Raw genomic sequence first — 15,162 nt, 5'->3', positions numbered from 1 at the left:
TCTGATTCAGGCATTCCAGTTAGCGAGGAGATAAGTGCTGAGTGTCCGACAGCTCTCTGCTTTAAATAGGTCGGGGGTGGAGGTGGGTCTGACAACTCTCTGCTTGAGACTGGGGGGGTGGGGAGTGGGTCCGCTGCCACTCTGCCTGAGATCAGTGGGGGAGGAAGGGGGGGGGGTCTGCTGCCACTCTGCTTGTGATCGGTGGGAGGAAGGGGGAGGAGCCAGTGATCCGTCTGGGTAGCAGAGGGGGTGGGGGGGATAAACGGGTCAATAATGTTGTGGGGGTGGGGCAATGTCTGTGGGGGCCAGGTAAAGGCATTATCTGGCCCGGGAGGGATGTAGCAGGGGAGCCGCATTCTATCATTATTTTTCTATACACGCGCAGTTGGAGGTGCCGATTGGAGCTGCAGGGTTTCAGGCGCGTTAAGCACCGCCCACAGGTTTCTGCAGCATGATTCGGAATCATTGATATTTTTGCAGGCAGAATGTGTATGGGGTGCCTGAGAATAGATCTAGTAGACCTGAAACACTCCCAGTTTCAAGTCCGCCCAGCACTTAGAATCAAAGTGGTAAAATAGGGCCCTTCCATCCTGTACCAGAATATCAGAGTTGCATCTCCTTCCCATGTGACCTTTACCACTTAGAAATACAAAAGGAGCAAAGTTTTTTGACCATGATCAGCGCCAATCACTCTGTTAAGTCACACATCATCTTGACTTGGATATATATCATCATTGAGTCAATATCCTGGAATTCCCTACTGACCACCATTCTAGGGGGTACCGTCATCATACAACTTCAGTCTTTCAATGGGAAAGCATAACTCTACCTTCTTGGGAGAAATATGATAGATAATAAACACATCCTTGCCAGTAACTCCCATAGTGCTTTGGGATGTCCTGGCACGATATAAATAAAAGTATTTTTTCAATTCTCACAAATAACGTACTTCTCTCTTAGTCAAAACATTCTATATTATGAAAATGTCTGCTGGTCTTTCTTGTAAAAGAAAGGAATGTGTTAGTTAAGAACTATATAAAATTAATTGAAAATATACACTTTGGGCAGGATTTTCCAGGCACGTTCGCCTCAAAAATCAGAAAATCCCACCCGAGGTCAACAGACCTTTCCATGATGCGCTCCAAGCTCGCTACGATTCCCATTGTGGGTGGAACAGGAAAATTTGTCTTTCAGTAAAAGGGGGATAGGATTTATTACTTTCCATTCATTGAGAAATGTATATATCACATGATCAGGTTTTCACTGGACTAGTAATTCAGAGGCATAAACAGAAAATGCTGGAAAATCTCAGCAAGTCTGACAACACCTGTGGAGAGAGAACAGAGCTGATGTATTGAGTCTGGATGACCCTGCATCAGAGCTTTATCGATGGATAACTTTCAGGCTTGAGCTGATAAATAGCAAGTAATATGTGTGCCACACCAGGCAATGATCATCTCCAGCAAGAAGGAGCCCAATCATCACACTTTGACATTCAATGGTATTACCATTACCGAATCCCTCATTATCAACTTCCTGTGGATTACCATTGACCAGAAACTGAACTGGATCAACCACATAAGTATTGTGGGTCCAGAAGCAGGTCAGAAGCTAGGAATTCTGCGCCAAGTTACTATCTCCTAACTCTCCAAAGGCTGTCTACAGTCTGCAAAGCACAAATCAGGAGGGTGATTGAATATTCTCCATGTAACTGGGCAAGTGCAGTTCCAACAACACTCAAGAAGTTCAATACCATTCAGAACAAAATTGCCATGCTTGATTGCTATATTTTCCACCATCCTGAATATTCACTCCCTCCACCACCGATGCACAGAGGCAGCAGTGTGTACCATCTGCAAGACGCACTGCAGTAACTCACCAAGGCTCCTTCAACAGCAACTTCCAAAGCTGTGAGCTCGTCCATCTAGATTCTCGAAAGATTATGACAAGGAACACCACTACCTACACGTCCCCATCCAAGTCACATGCCATCCCGACTCAGACCTGTATCACTGTTTCTATAATGTCAAGGAACTCCCTCTCTAACAGCACTAAGTGTACCTATGCCAAATATTGGCACGTCAATGAAGCCTATATCCTGTGCGTTAATACATTTTTTTAAAAAGTTCAAAAGTAAAAAAAAATTGTTTCTTTGAACAGAAATACCATTACCTTGGCACTGACACTCCCCTGTAGTTTGAGTTGCAGGCGAATCATGTCCACTTCATTCATACAGCATAGATGATTTAATTCTGAAACTTTCCTCGACATTTCATCAATGGCCACCTCAATGGGATTGAGTTCTGTGCTTTGCTGGTTAACAACCTGAATTCTCTTCTTGACGTATGGAAATGTCTGGCTAGCTGCATGAGCAAACAAAAAATACTCATGAAATTAAAGCACAATAAAGCGATATTTCTACTTACTTTATAAAAGACATAATGTTAATACAGTTACTGAGTAAATGCAACAACTGCTATGGCATTAAGCCATACAGACCAAGACAACAATCCTTGGGCTATGTTCAGTCAGGTACAATATTATCATAGCAATAGGAGGGCACTACATTGATTTAGTTGTCTCTTGTCAGCAAAGGTGCTTACCTAGAAAACCAGCAAGGGTTAATAAACTATGTCAGGAAGACAACACAGCTCCACAAAAGTTGCTAGCTCAAAAATTATGCTCATTATAATAATTAGAAGCCCGTGAAAAGCATTATCTGAAATTTCTGCGGGGCTTGCTCAGTCTACATTTTCAACTTTGACAGAATCCCTGGAGAAATGGCAATAAACAGGAGAATAGGGAGAGCTGGAGGGGTCTGCAGAAATTTTCCTCTCTCCTTTAAATCCATAACAGATCTGTGCAGATCATAGCCTCAAATTGACCAAAATTAAAAAAAGATTTAATGGTTCGTGGTTAATTAATTGAATCAGATCAGTCAACATATAGAAATTCTATTGGCTTTGTTTTAGACTTTCTAATTTATATCAAGCACCTGGCTAATCATAGAATAGAATCCCTACAGTGCAGACATTTGACCCAATGAGCCCACATCAACTCTCCAACAACAACCCCATCCAGGCCCTATCCCCGCAACATCATGTATTTATCCACTAATTCCCCCTAACCACCACATCTTGGGGGCTATTGAGCATGGCCAATCCACTTAACCTGCACATCTTTGGAGTATGGGAGGAAACTGGAGTGCCCAGAGGAAAGCCACACAGATACAGGGAGAACATGCAAACTCCATACAGTCGCCAGAGGCTGGAAGTGAACTGGGCCCCTGGCACTGCGAGGCAGCAATGCTAGCCAGTGTGCCACTGTGCCAACCTGATCAAAAATGTTAGAATATTCAGAGCTGTTCTTTCCATTTAGAAATCAGTACAAACTTGTTAAGATTGTCCTTCTCTTGCATTGTTCTTCTACTCCTCCATGTTTTTTTCCAGACAGAGTAAAAGGGGTTTCAAACACAAAACGTTTAATGTTGTGATTTTTTTCAAAATCTGTTCTCCTCTCAGTCACTTCTTTTTCATCAAAGTAGGGCGTGACAAAGGTAACCTGGATATAGGCGAACTTTGGATCCAAATCTTTGGGATTGACCTAAGTGAAGAGAATATCACATGAGATGCATGACACAAATAATCAAATACAGACTGCTAACTGCAGCTTTTTTCCCTCCTTATGCAAAAACTTTTCAAAGAATTCCTCAAACTTGAATTTAAAATTATTCGCATTTCCAAACTTCATAATTTTAAGTTGCTTGTTGATAAGATTTCGGCAGACACAACAGATATATTTTGTTTTCATTGTTCTGGTTTTATATGCCTTTTTTAATAGCTAATTAAATCAAAAGTTGCCTGGCTTGCATCTGCAGCCTTTACCTTATTGGAATCTTGGATCATTTTCACGTTCTCTGCTCCATATTTATCCGAGTATAGTTTTAATAACCTCTGGGAAATTTCTGACAGTCCAGTTAGCTTGGGCTCTTTATAGATATACTCTTTGTTGTCATCTTCTTCAAAAAATGCCTGACCAACAAAAATAAATACTGAAATTAAAACACAGGTTTCCTACATATGAGTTAAAGCAGTAACGGCATCCTACAAACTGCCAAGACCCAGGTTTAATCCTCAAACTGTACTATTTTCACTCAGGCTGCACTCTGGACATTTCCAAATAGTTTTAGCATTTCTTGGTTAGCATAATGGAAAAAAAGAGCCAAGATTCCTGCTCCTGGGATCTGTATCTACTGATTGCTGCTGAAAGTAAATATTGGTAGATTTAAAGTGCCTTGACTACAGGAATCTAGATGGGAGAACAGATAAAATCTGTGCTCCATTCTCCTGTTGCAGAGATTTTAAGAGTATTGTTTTAATGATTGCTGAGGTGCCTGTCTAAATTATGGGCATTATACACAGGAGACCAATCTGGGTTCTGTCATATCACTGGGACAGCAATAGCCTTTTCACCAAGGTCTGAGTGAATTGCCAATACAGTCAACTGGCTCAATAAAAACTGCTCTGATGACTGATGAGGCAAAGACAGGTAAGTATTAACTATTCCTTTCAGGTGGGAGAACCAGGAGTATTCCTGCTGAACTCGAAAGGAAACTGGGGAGCCTCTACTACCTCCAGGTCCCCACAGCTAAATCCTGCTCAAATCATTCGTTACACATATCCCAATTGGCTGACAGCTTTTGGGCAGCACAGTTTTAACCAATTGGCTACTGTCTGGCCATCTCTATTCACCCATTTTCAACAGATAACAAGATGCAAAACAAGATCAGGGAATTAAACTAGCCTAAGCATCAAAATTATGCTGGCAGTGATTAACATTTGCTCTTCCAGCAACACACATCTTTCCCACGCCCACAATGTCTCAACTCACAGAGGAATAAGGACCCACTGGGCAAAGGACAAGTTGGAGCGGAAACAAACCTGAGAGAGGAGAATCATAGAATCTACGGTGCTGGAGGTGGCCATTCGGCCCATCAAGTCCGCATTGACCATAATCCCACCCTGAACCTATCCTCATAAACCTTAGCTAGTTTCCCTGGCACTAAGGGGCAATTTAGCATGACCAATCCATCTAACCTGCACATCTTTGGAGGAGGGACTAATATCTGCATTAAAAGTACTGAACAAAAAACAATTGGAAACTTCTTTGTATATTTGTGTTCAAACATTTAGTCTTATTCAATAGGCAATCATGTTAAAATATTAATAGGTTAGTTTGTATTACTTTGATAAAATGCACAGAACCAATTCAACAATATCCAGAAATGCCTGATTCAGTCATTAACCCTGAGTTAATATCAACCAGAACAACACCTCTTTTCATTTTTCTTTTAACATAGGAGGACAGCCAAGAAGTTCCACCGAGGAGCAGAGTAAGGCAAAATGACCAGGTATGGTCAAAAAGATGGGTTTTGAGAAAACAGTTTACCGTAAAGAGAGAAGACGAGGGAATTAAGAAGGCTGCAGAGTACAGGGCCAAAGCTTAAGGCCCTGCTAATGAAAAGTAGCATGGGAGACTAGAGTCAGAAGACCAAAGGGTATGAGTTGGAACATAAGACAACAGAGGGAATTGCAAAGATAGGGAAGGGAAATGTGATGGTTTACCAAAGGAGAACAGTGATTTTGAATATGTGATATTAAGATGGAAACCAATGGAGATCAGTGAAGAGAAGTGAGATTACACCTTGGAAATTTGGTGAAGGAAAGGATCTGGAAAACCGAGTTTTGGACAAGCAGGAGTTTGAGTGCACGGAAACAGTTAAAGCCAGTAAAACAAACATCAGAAAAAGGAGTTTAAAGAAACCAAAAAGTATGGATAACTGGATCAGTGGCAGTCAGAATGCAGTGAAGATTGGTGATGTTGCTAAATTGGAAATAGGCAACTTTGATACTGGAAAAGATGTGGAATTCTCAACTTGCTTGGGGTCAAATAAGCAATGGCTGTGATCATTTAGTTCAGTTTGAGTAAACTGCCAGAGACTTGGATGAAATCATGAACAAGGATAAGATTTTTCTGCTCGTAAACAAGTAAGAATTGTTTTAGTAGTCCTAATGTTCAATTTGAAGTAACCTGCTTCACCTATGAGATAATTTTCAAGTAAGCAATTTACTAGCATAGACCAATTGTAGAATAATGAATTTTTTAAATATATTCATTCTTTCAATTGTACTCATCATGTGTAATTAGATCTAGAAAGTGATAGCTCACAAAATCCCCAGAAATGAGGTGTGGATCTGGCTCTCTGTCAATACAGCAATATGAGAAACACAAAGGGAGCAATTCTCCCATCCCAATTTGCACGTTTTTTGGCACGTCGGGATGGGAGAGTCACATGTTGGCCATTTCGTGGATTCGTGCATGCTTTCCCGATGTATGTGTTTCTCCCGCAGCCAGAGAACAGTCGCAGTTGGGACCACATTGGAAACTGGCAGGAAGAGAGGTAAGTGATTCAATTTTTTTAAAAAATGTATTTTAAATGTCATTACTGGGCCTTGCACGGAACTTCCCAGGCCCAATAACATCCTCCACCCTGCCAGGAGTATTTCACTCCGGCAGGCTTTAGATAGCTCTCCACATTCAGGGAACTAGGAGGAGGCCCTGCCGGAGAGAAAGGGGTGGGCAATCGGGGCCCTCCCCAGGCATGGGCACTGTCCACCAGGCATCTGGCAGTGCCAAGGGGGCAGGGCCTTATGGGGATCGGTGGGGATAGGGAGATCCCGCTGCCACTCTGCAATGGGATCGGACTGGGCGCTATTAATAAGATTTACGATTGTGACCTCTGCATTGCACAGAATGGGGAGATTCAGGTCTGATGTTGCACTGAGAAAACAGTGGGGATTTAGACTAGTTTTCTTGCCAATTCAGCACTTTTGGGAGAATTGCCCCCAAAATTCCTCATCATTGACTTCTCCATGAGCAGAATGTAAAAGGTTAATTCAAGTCATATGCAAGGCATACAACACATCAAATAATTTTCACCAGTTCCATATCTGTCTGCCACAGGAATCTAGGAAGGCCCTCGAGTCCTGGTGGTACAATGCCACATTCTTTCCATTACCACCATAACTTCCAACCCTCTTGGAAAAGGGAATTAAAAGCTTGAAAGCCTCATTGAAATTTATCAGCTTCTTACTCAGGTAGACCGTCTCTGGTACGGAAGGCCCATTAAGTACCAATCAGGCACTTAACAGGGCAATGGCTGGCCTTTCCAGGGATCAATGATGCTGGGATGGAAGGACCCTGTGGTGCACCCCTATCTGCCAGGAGCTGCTAGCCAATCAGAGCCTACAGCTCTCTTGTTCAGCAGTGCCATGAAGGAGCTGGTGGCTGCAGTCAGTAAAACATATACCCAAGACCCAGGATCGTTGAGTGACTCAGGCCACAGATATGTGATGATGGGAGGGGAATCACAGGATGGGGGTAGAGACACTTCAGTAACAAGGGCACGGGGGTGGTTCTTTGTGCCCCACTGTTCTCAATGTCTAATTTCTTGATCAGACATATATCTGAGTGAGGAACCCCCCCCCCACACCCCATGAGCCTTCCCACCACAGACTTAATTGAAGTGAAGGCTGGAAGGTGGCAGGGCCCCTATCCACCACCCTCCAGTCTGATTAAATGAATGTCCACCACCAAATGCACCATGATGGAGCGCATTAAATTCAGCCCATGATTTAAAAAAAGTTAAAGCTTATTTATTAGTCACAAATGTGGATTACAGGGGGTATTGAAGACTTGGTCAGGAAGAAGAGGGAGGTGTATGTTAGGTCGAAATGACTGGGTACGGAGAGTGCGCTGGAGGAATATAGAGAGAGTAGGAGGGAGCTAAAAAGGGGAATTAGAAGGGCGAAGAGAGGGCATGAAATGGCGTTGGCTGGTAGGATTAAGGAAAATCTGAAGGCATTTTATTCCTATATTAGGAGCAAGAGAGTAGTTAGAGGGAAAATTGGTCCTCTTAGAGACAAGAGTGGAGAGTTATGTATTGAGTCGGAGGGAATGGGGGAGCTCCTGAATGAATACTTTGCGTCGGTATTCACGAAGGAGAGGGGTTCGGAGTCGTGCGGTCTCTTGGAGGGAGCTGAGGATCAGTTGCAGGAAATATCTATTACGAGGGAGGAAGTGCTAGGGCTTTTAGGTAGTGTAAGGACGGATAAAGCTCCGGGGCCTGATGGTATTTATCCCAGGCTGCTTAGGGAGGTGAAAGATGAAATTGCTGGGCCTCTGGCGCAAATCTTTGTCTCTTCTTTGGACACAGGTGAGGTCCCAGAGGATTGGAGGGTAGCAAATGTGATACCGCTGTTCAAAAAAGGTAGTAGGGATAACCCTGGAAATTATAGACCGGTGCGTTTGACATTGGTGGTAGGGAAATTAATGGAAAAAATACTTAGGGGTAGGATGTATGAGCATTTGGAGCGTTGCGATCTGATTAGGGGTACGCAACATGGCTTTGTTAGAGGGAGGTCTTGCCTTACGAATCTGGTGGAATTCTTTGAGGAGGTGACAAAAACGGTTGACGATGGGAGAGCCGTTGATGTCATCTATATGGATTTCAGTAAGGCGTTTGACAAAGTCCCTCATGGTAGGCAGGTAGAAAAGGTTAAGGTGCATGGGATACGAGGTCAGGTAGCTAGGTGGATTGAGAACTGGCTGGGTAATAGGAGACAGAGGGCAGTTGTGGAGGGGACCTTGTCGGGCTGGAGGCCAGTGACCAGTGGTGTGCCGCAGGGCTCAGTACTGGGACCTCTCCTCTTCGTAGCATACATAAATGACTTGGAAGAGAGCGTAGGTGGTGTGATCAGCAAGTTTGCTGATGACACCAAGATGGCAGGGTTGGCGGGTACTGAACTGGATTGTGAGGTGATACAACAGGATATAGATAGGTTGGTGCATTGGGCAGATAGGTGGCAGATGGAATTTAATCCTGACAAATGCGAGGTGATGCATTTTGGAAGGAATAATGCAGAGAGGAGCTATGTGATAAAAGGTAGACAGATTAGGAGTATAGACATACAGAGGGACCTGGGAGTGCAGGTTCACAAATCCATGAAGGTCGCGTCACAAGTGGAGAAGGTTGTTAGGAAGGCTTATGGAATGTTAGCCTTTATAGGAAGGGGTACAGAGTATAAAAGCTGCCGTCTAATGCTTCAGTTGTATAGAACGTTGGTTAGACCGCATTTGAAGTACTGCGTCCAGTTCTGGTCACCTTACTACCGGAAGGACGTGGAGTCTCTGGAAAGGGTGCAGAGGAGGTTTACCAGGATGTTGCCTGGCATGGAGGGGCTGGGTTATGAGGAAAGGTTGGAGAAACTGGGACAATTCTCCTTGGAAAGACGGAGATTGAGGGGGGACATGATAGAGGTATATAAGATACTGAAGGGGATAGATAGAGTTAATAGTGAGAGGCTGCTCCCTAGGCTGGGTACAAACACGAGAGGTCATGATTTAAGGGTGAGGGGGGAGAGGTATAATTTGGAAGTGAGAGGAAGGTTCTTTACGCAGAGAGTTGTGGGGGTATGGAACGCGCTACCGAGTAGGGTGGTGGAGGCAGGAACGTTGGACTCGTTTAAGGTTCAGTTAGATAGACACATGAGTGAAACGAGGATGGAGGGTTATGGTAGGGGCTATTAAATAAGGTTATAACCTCGGGAGACACCGAAAAGCAGGCTTGTAAGATTAACGTTTTTGTCTTTTTATTCTGCAGGTGGAGGTCCACCTCGTGTCAAACGAGGGGCATGCACACGGTGGGTCGTGCGTGGGCTGCTCTTGGAAGTTCCGGGAGTGGCCTAGTACTTCGTGTCGGTGTGTGTGCTTGATCCTGGACCGGTAGACGGGCGCCGCAACAGCTCGGTGACCAGCACTGCTAGCTGTGCAGATACATGGATTTGGGCCTGTGTCTGTGGGAGTTTGCGCATTCTCCCTGTGGTTGCGTGGGTTTCCTCCGGGCGCTCCGGTTTCCTCCCACCCCCCAAAGATGTGCTCTTAGGCTGATTGGTTTTACCAAATTGACACTACTCTCCCCTGAATCTGGCTAAGTTAGGGGTTCCATTCGTAGACATGCAGGGTAGAATAGGTGTAGGGTGATGCGGCGGCGTGGGCTCGTTGGGCCGAAGGGCCTGTTTCCCGTGCTGGGTTGTTCTTTGTTCTTTGTTAAATAGGCTTACATTAACATGCAATGGAACCACTGTGAAAATCCCCTAGTCGCCACACTCCAGGTACATAAAGGGAGGATTTAGCATGACCAGTGTACCTAACCAGCAAGTCTTTTGGACTGTGGGAGGAAACCCATGCAGACATGGGGAGAACGTGCAAACAGCACACAGACAATGACCCAAGCTGGGAATCAAACCCAGGTTCCTGGCGCTGTGAGGCAGCAGTGCAAACCACTGTGCCACCATGATTTCCCATCTTCAATGTATAAATGCAATTAATTTTCCTTGAAAGGCATAACAGAAGGAAAAACACTGCTTCAGTTTCATTTTAGAAACAAAGATACATTCTACAGTCATGGAGGGGTATTATGTAGCTTTTCCATTTGGCAGAAACATTTAGTTAATAAGTGAACACTCAAGACATTAGATTTTTACAATTTTTCTTACATAAATGAGTTATCTCACTATGGAAGCAATGTTGCTTCCAGCAAGCAACCACAGGCAATGGTTGACACAACAAAAGATGCACCAACAACCACAATACCAGCTATGAAAAGGACATTCATTCCTGGACATAACACTTTAGATAATGATAACAGAACAGCTGAACTTTAAAGTAACTCTGAATTGGTCAGGATTGTTTGTCCACTTTAAAGCATGATAGAATTGTAGATTATGGCTATTATTCCGTCAAGATCTGACAATATGCTGCATCAACTTTACCCAAAATAAATTTACTCAATTTTTATAGTTCTTCAGTTTATCCCCAAGCTAAGCTAAGCAACATTTACTCTTCGCCCTCTGAACTTACTGACTGCCAGTTCTCCAACACCTCAAATTTATAAGACCCACGCCCTTGTTCACACCTCTTCTGTATCTCAGTGCAACAACAGCCCACTACCCCGCTCCAATTCTCCATTCTTCACATGCTCATCCCCAACATCCTAGGCTTCGCCATTCATGTCTATGTCTTCAACTACCATCATTTGTACTTTGGAATTCACTCCCTAAATCTCTATTTCAAACCCTACTTGAAATCTACTCCTTTGATCAACTTTTGGGTCACCAGTAATAATCTCTTCTTTCATGACACTCAATCTTTCTTTCATTTCACTTTTGTGAAACCTTTTTGCACATTTTTCTACATTAAGGACATCAATATAAATGCAAGTTGAGCTTGTTGAACGTAACATGTCAAAAATCCTTTCATCATGATATTTATTCAAAGGGCAGGTCCAACAAAACAAGAAAAGTGACGCTCCTGGGTTATTAATTGAGGTCTACCCTCATCAAGAGGTCCTTTGTGTATTCTCCAATTTTAGTTTTCTCTGAAGTTTGATTAGTGACTCACTAGAGACGTTTGACCATTTAAAAAAATCAATTAGTCACTTATTCATTATTGTGAAGAATACTGGAAGCAGCTACACTGCCCATTTGTGTTTGTACTTCCTCCTGCATACAAGCAGTAAAAGGTTCTATTCAGACACAGGACTTTAACCTGCATTACACCATTTATATCGAATTAACATATTGTTAGAAAATCCTATTGCTTTGCATTGAAGCTATAGGTTTAACAGCTTGACTCATGCTAAATTTTAGAATCATACAATTCCTACTGTGCAGAAGGAGGCCATTTTGCCCATCGAACCTGTACCAACATAATCCCATTCAGGCCCAATGCCCATAACCCCACATGTTTACTCTACTCATCCCCCTGACGCCAAGGGGCAATTTTATCATGATCAATAAACATAACCCCCACATGGATTCATAGAATTTATGAATTCATAGAATCCCTACAGTGCAGAAGCAGGCCACTCGGCCCATCGAGTCTGCAGTGACAACAAGCCCACCAGGCCCCATCCCAATAACGCCATGTATTTATCCCATTGATCCTCCCGATTTACACATCTTGGGACACTAAAGGGCAATTTAGCATTGCCAATCCATCTAACCTACACATCTTTGGAGTGTTGGAGGAACCTGACGCACCTGGAGGAAACCCACTCAGAAGCCGAGGAGAAAGTGCAAACCCCACACAGACAGTCACCCACAGCTGGAATTGAACCCAGGTCCCTGGCACTGTGCCTCAAACATTGTTTATAGAATATTGTAATTTCTTTCCACTTCCAAAGGTGACATCAAATGACACTTAAAATATTAAATTAATATGGAAGGGAATTCAGTAAAATTGTTACACATAATACAACATTTTGAAGTTTTATTTTGCTCCTCTACAATATTTTCCTCTTTCCCCAGTTCTTCCTGAATATTAACTCATCCTCAGCACAGTTGCATGGGTGACGAAAGTCTCCTGAGATTTCATGCAAGCTGTCACTTTACAAGTCTCTACATTGTATTTTAACAGGTTAGTCGGTCGTGGAGACATCACAACCAAGCACAATTGTATCCCTGCTGAAGACTGATGTGTGGTCACTTTGTTTATATGTAGCAGCGATAGCAATGGCTGAGTTTTCCCACAAGCTGTGGTTGCTTCAGCCATGTATTATGTTGCTAACAAACTGGTTACATAATAAAGTAGCCCTCAAGTTATTTGCGAAATTTCGATCTTTGTCTGGGAAAATACTGTCAGTACATGTCCAAACAGGATAACAAATTTATGAATTGATAAAAGTTTTCAGGGATCTGTAGGTTAATGAAATAGATTACAGTAATTTTAATTTAGACAGTTGAAATACTATCCAACTCAAGATTGAATTTTGCTTTTCATTTTTATTTCAATTCTGCATTGAGAATTTGATGTTTGATTTATTACTGTCACATGTATAAGCTTACAGTGAAAAGTATTGTTTCTTGCATGAGGTATGGACAAAGCATACCATACATAGAGAGAGAAAAGAGAGGGTGCAGAATGTAATGTTACAGTCATTGGGTGTAGAGAAAGATTAGTTTAATATAAAACGTGTATTTGTCTTTAAAGTAGCTTTAATAATGTAGTTTAGTCACATAAAATTCATGAAATTTGAGTAATTCATTTGAAAATGAATATACCACGATATTACAAAATAAGATTGACATTTCTAATCAGATGCAGCTATTTTAGTTGTGCATGACTTATAGCCAAGGGTTTCATGTTAACATACCAGTTTTCCAATAGCATGCTATAGCAGTTCTGTATTCATTTGTTAATAAATACTGTCACCGTGTGGATTATTTTAGAAGTTACAAGAGCAAACCATTTTAAAATTTAAAAAAAGACAATTTGCTATTCACTAAGCTAAAACATAATACTCAAGAGTATTGACACAAAATAGTTATTTGCTTTTTAGTGTCATAAAGGCTGAACCGGATGCCAAAGATCAGGTGAAATATAGAATCAAAAGTCTAATTTTATTCTATTAGTCGGATTTAAAATAATACTGGCAAATTATTTCATTCCAAGTGAATTATTTCATTCAAGTGGCTGGGAATCTCCCAAAAAAATTCTAAGTCCCCAGTGTGTGAGAAAATGGGAGTAAATCCTGCTGTTTTTTTTCACGTGATTTCCAGAATGAATCTCTGACACTCTGTGCATCACAGAGTGCCTAGTGTGATTCACTCTGGAAAGTAGGGGGTGCCACCTGCACTGAGGATATAGCACTGAGCGGGTCACTGCACATGTGCCGATCTGTCAGGGCAGAGATTGGTGCATGCACAGTTGTCTGGCTAGCCACGCAAACCCCTATTTCTGGCCTTCTGACCTCCCAACCCCACGATCGTTAGCCTCCCAGACCTCCTCTGCAAACCCCAACGATCCTCCTGCCTCACCCCACATCCAGCCAGTCCCAATCTCCCTGAAGTCCCTCCACCCGCTACTAATTGACCAGCCCCAACCCCCGTAGCCCTGACCACCATCCCAAAGGCCAGCCCGATTGCCATTTTCCCTCCCTCTGTCTCTGCTCCCAAGTGCAGAGTAGCAGTGGGACCCCGTCCACCCCCACTGATCATCCCCCAATAGGCCCTGCCCCTGGCCCCACCCTCTTGGCACTGCCCACTGGGCATTGGGCAGTGCCAAGGTGCCTCTTAGACAATGCAAGTGTGCAAGTGTGCAAGTGAGTTAATACGTGGGCAGAAGAGTGTTTGATGGCTTTAATTTTATGGTTGTGGGGGGGGGGGGTGTGCAGGTAAAATATGGGAGACTAGCAAGAAATGTGTTGGAATAGTTGAGGCCAGGGGTAACAAAATCATGAATAGGCAGCTGAATCGGCAATTTCATAGAGTTCTTCAGGACAGAAACAGACCATTTGGCCCAACATGTCTATCCCAATGTAGATCCTTCACCCTATTGACATATCCTTTGATCTTTTTTCTTCTAGCTTCTTCCTAAATGCATAATCTCATTTTGCTACATAATATTTTAAGTGAGCTAAATATTTTGAAATGAAGACAGCTTTTGTGTCAGCAGATTGCATACATCATACATCAGAGGCATTGTTAAAGCACTTCATGCAGGCCAGATGGGGGAAGTCTAAACTGGTTGATTAGACTGGAATGTGCTATTTAAAACCCTCATGTTACTTGGCCACATTAGAAGGAATGAGGGTTGAACAATGTGGTGCCACCTAAGTTATATTACATTAGGATTTACAAATCAACAGAATTTCTTATGTCTTCGGCTGATTACTTTTTTTTCTAACGTTCTGTGACATCTTCTTTATTGAACTTTCTGGGTTCAATAAAAAAATTGCACTTTTAACATAATGAACTGTCCAATATACAGTGTATTGTGAGGTAACTGAAAGTATGGTTGAAAAGTAAGATTCTACACGAATGAACTGTGGTTTAATAAGCCAAGTCTTGGTATTTTAATGCTATATAATTTCATGATTTTGTAAATGCAGTTATCATTCCTATACTTAGCACCATTACATTGTCCACAATAGCCAAATATTTTCCAAAACTCATTTCCTGTTTAACCTGAAAACAACAAGTAGCAATTTTCTTTTGGATACTGATTATTGCATATATTTCAAGCTCCATTATCAGTTTCTTT

The 15,162-nt window shown here is 42.6% G+C and overlaps 1 protein-coding gene across 7 annotated transcripts in view; it reads right to left on the bottom strand.

The window, feature by feature from the left end:
- The window catches only part of dock10 (dedicator of cytokinesis 10), a 326,378-nt gene that overhangs the window by 18,669 nt on the left and 292,547 nt on the right, over positions 1-15,162 (bottom strand). For all 7 annotated transcript variants that reach the window (XM_080185521.1, XM_080185517.1, XM_080185519.1 and 4 more), the window contains 3 exons: positions 3,885-4,031; positions 3,393-3,603; positions 2,173-2,363 (listed from right to left, as the gene is read on the bottom strand). In XM_080185521.1, coding sequence (XP_080041647.1) covers positions 2,173-2,363; positions 3,393-3,603; positions 3,885-4,031 — 549 coding nt within the window. The remainder of the gene's footprint in view (positions 1-2,172; positions 2,364-3,392; positions 3,604-3,884; positions 4,032-15,162) is intronic.

Source organism: Carcharhinus amblyrhynchos, chromosome 3 (genome assembly GCF_965287045.1).
Source record: "Carcharhinus amblyrhynchos chromosome 3, sCarAmb.v2.hapA, whole genome shotgun sequence".
NCBI lineage: Eukaryota > Metazoa > Chordata > Chondrichthyes > Carcharhiniformes > Carcharhinidae > Carcharhinus > Carcharhinus amblyrhynchos.
Note: the sequence above shows the minus strand (reverse complement) of the source record. Positions and strands in the feature narration are given on the sequence as shown.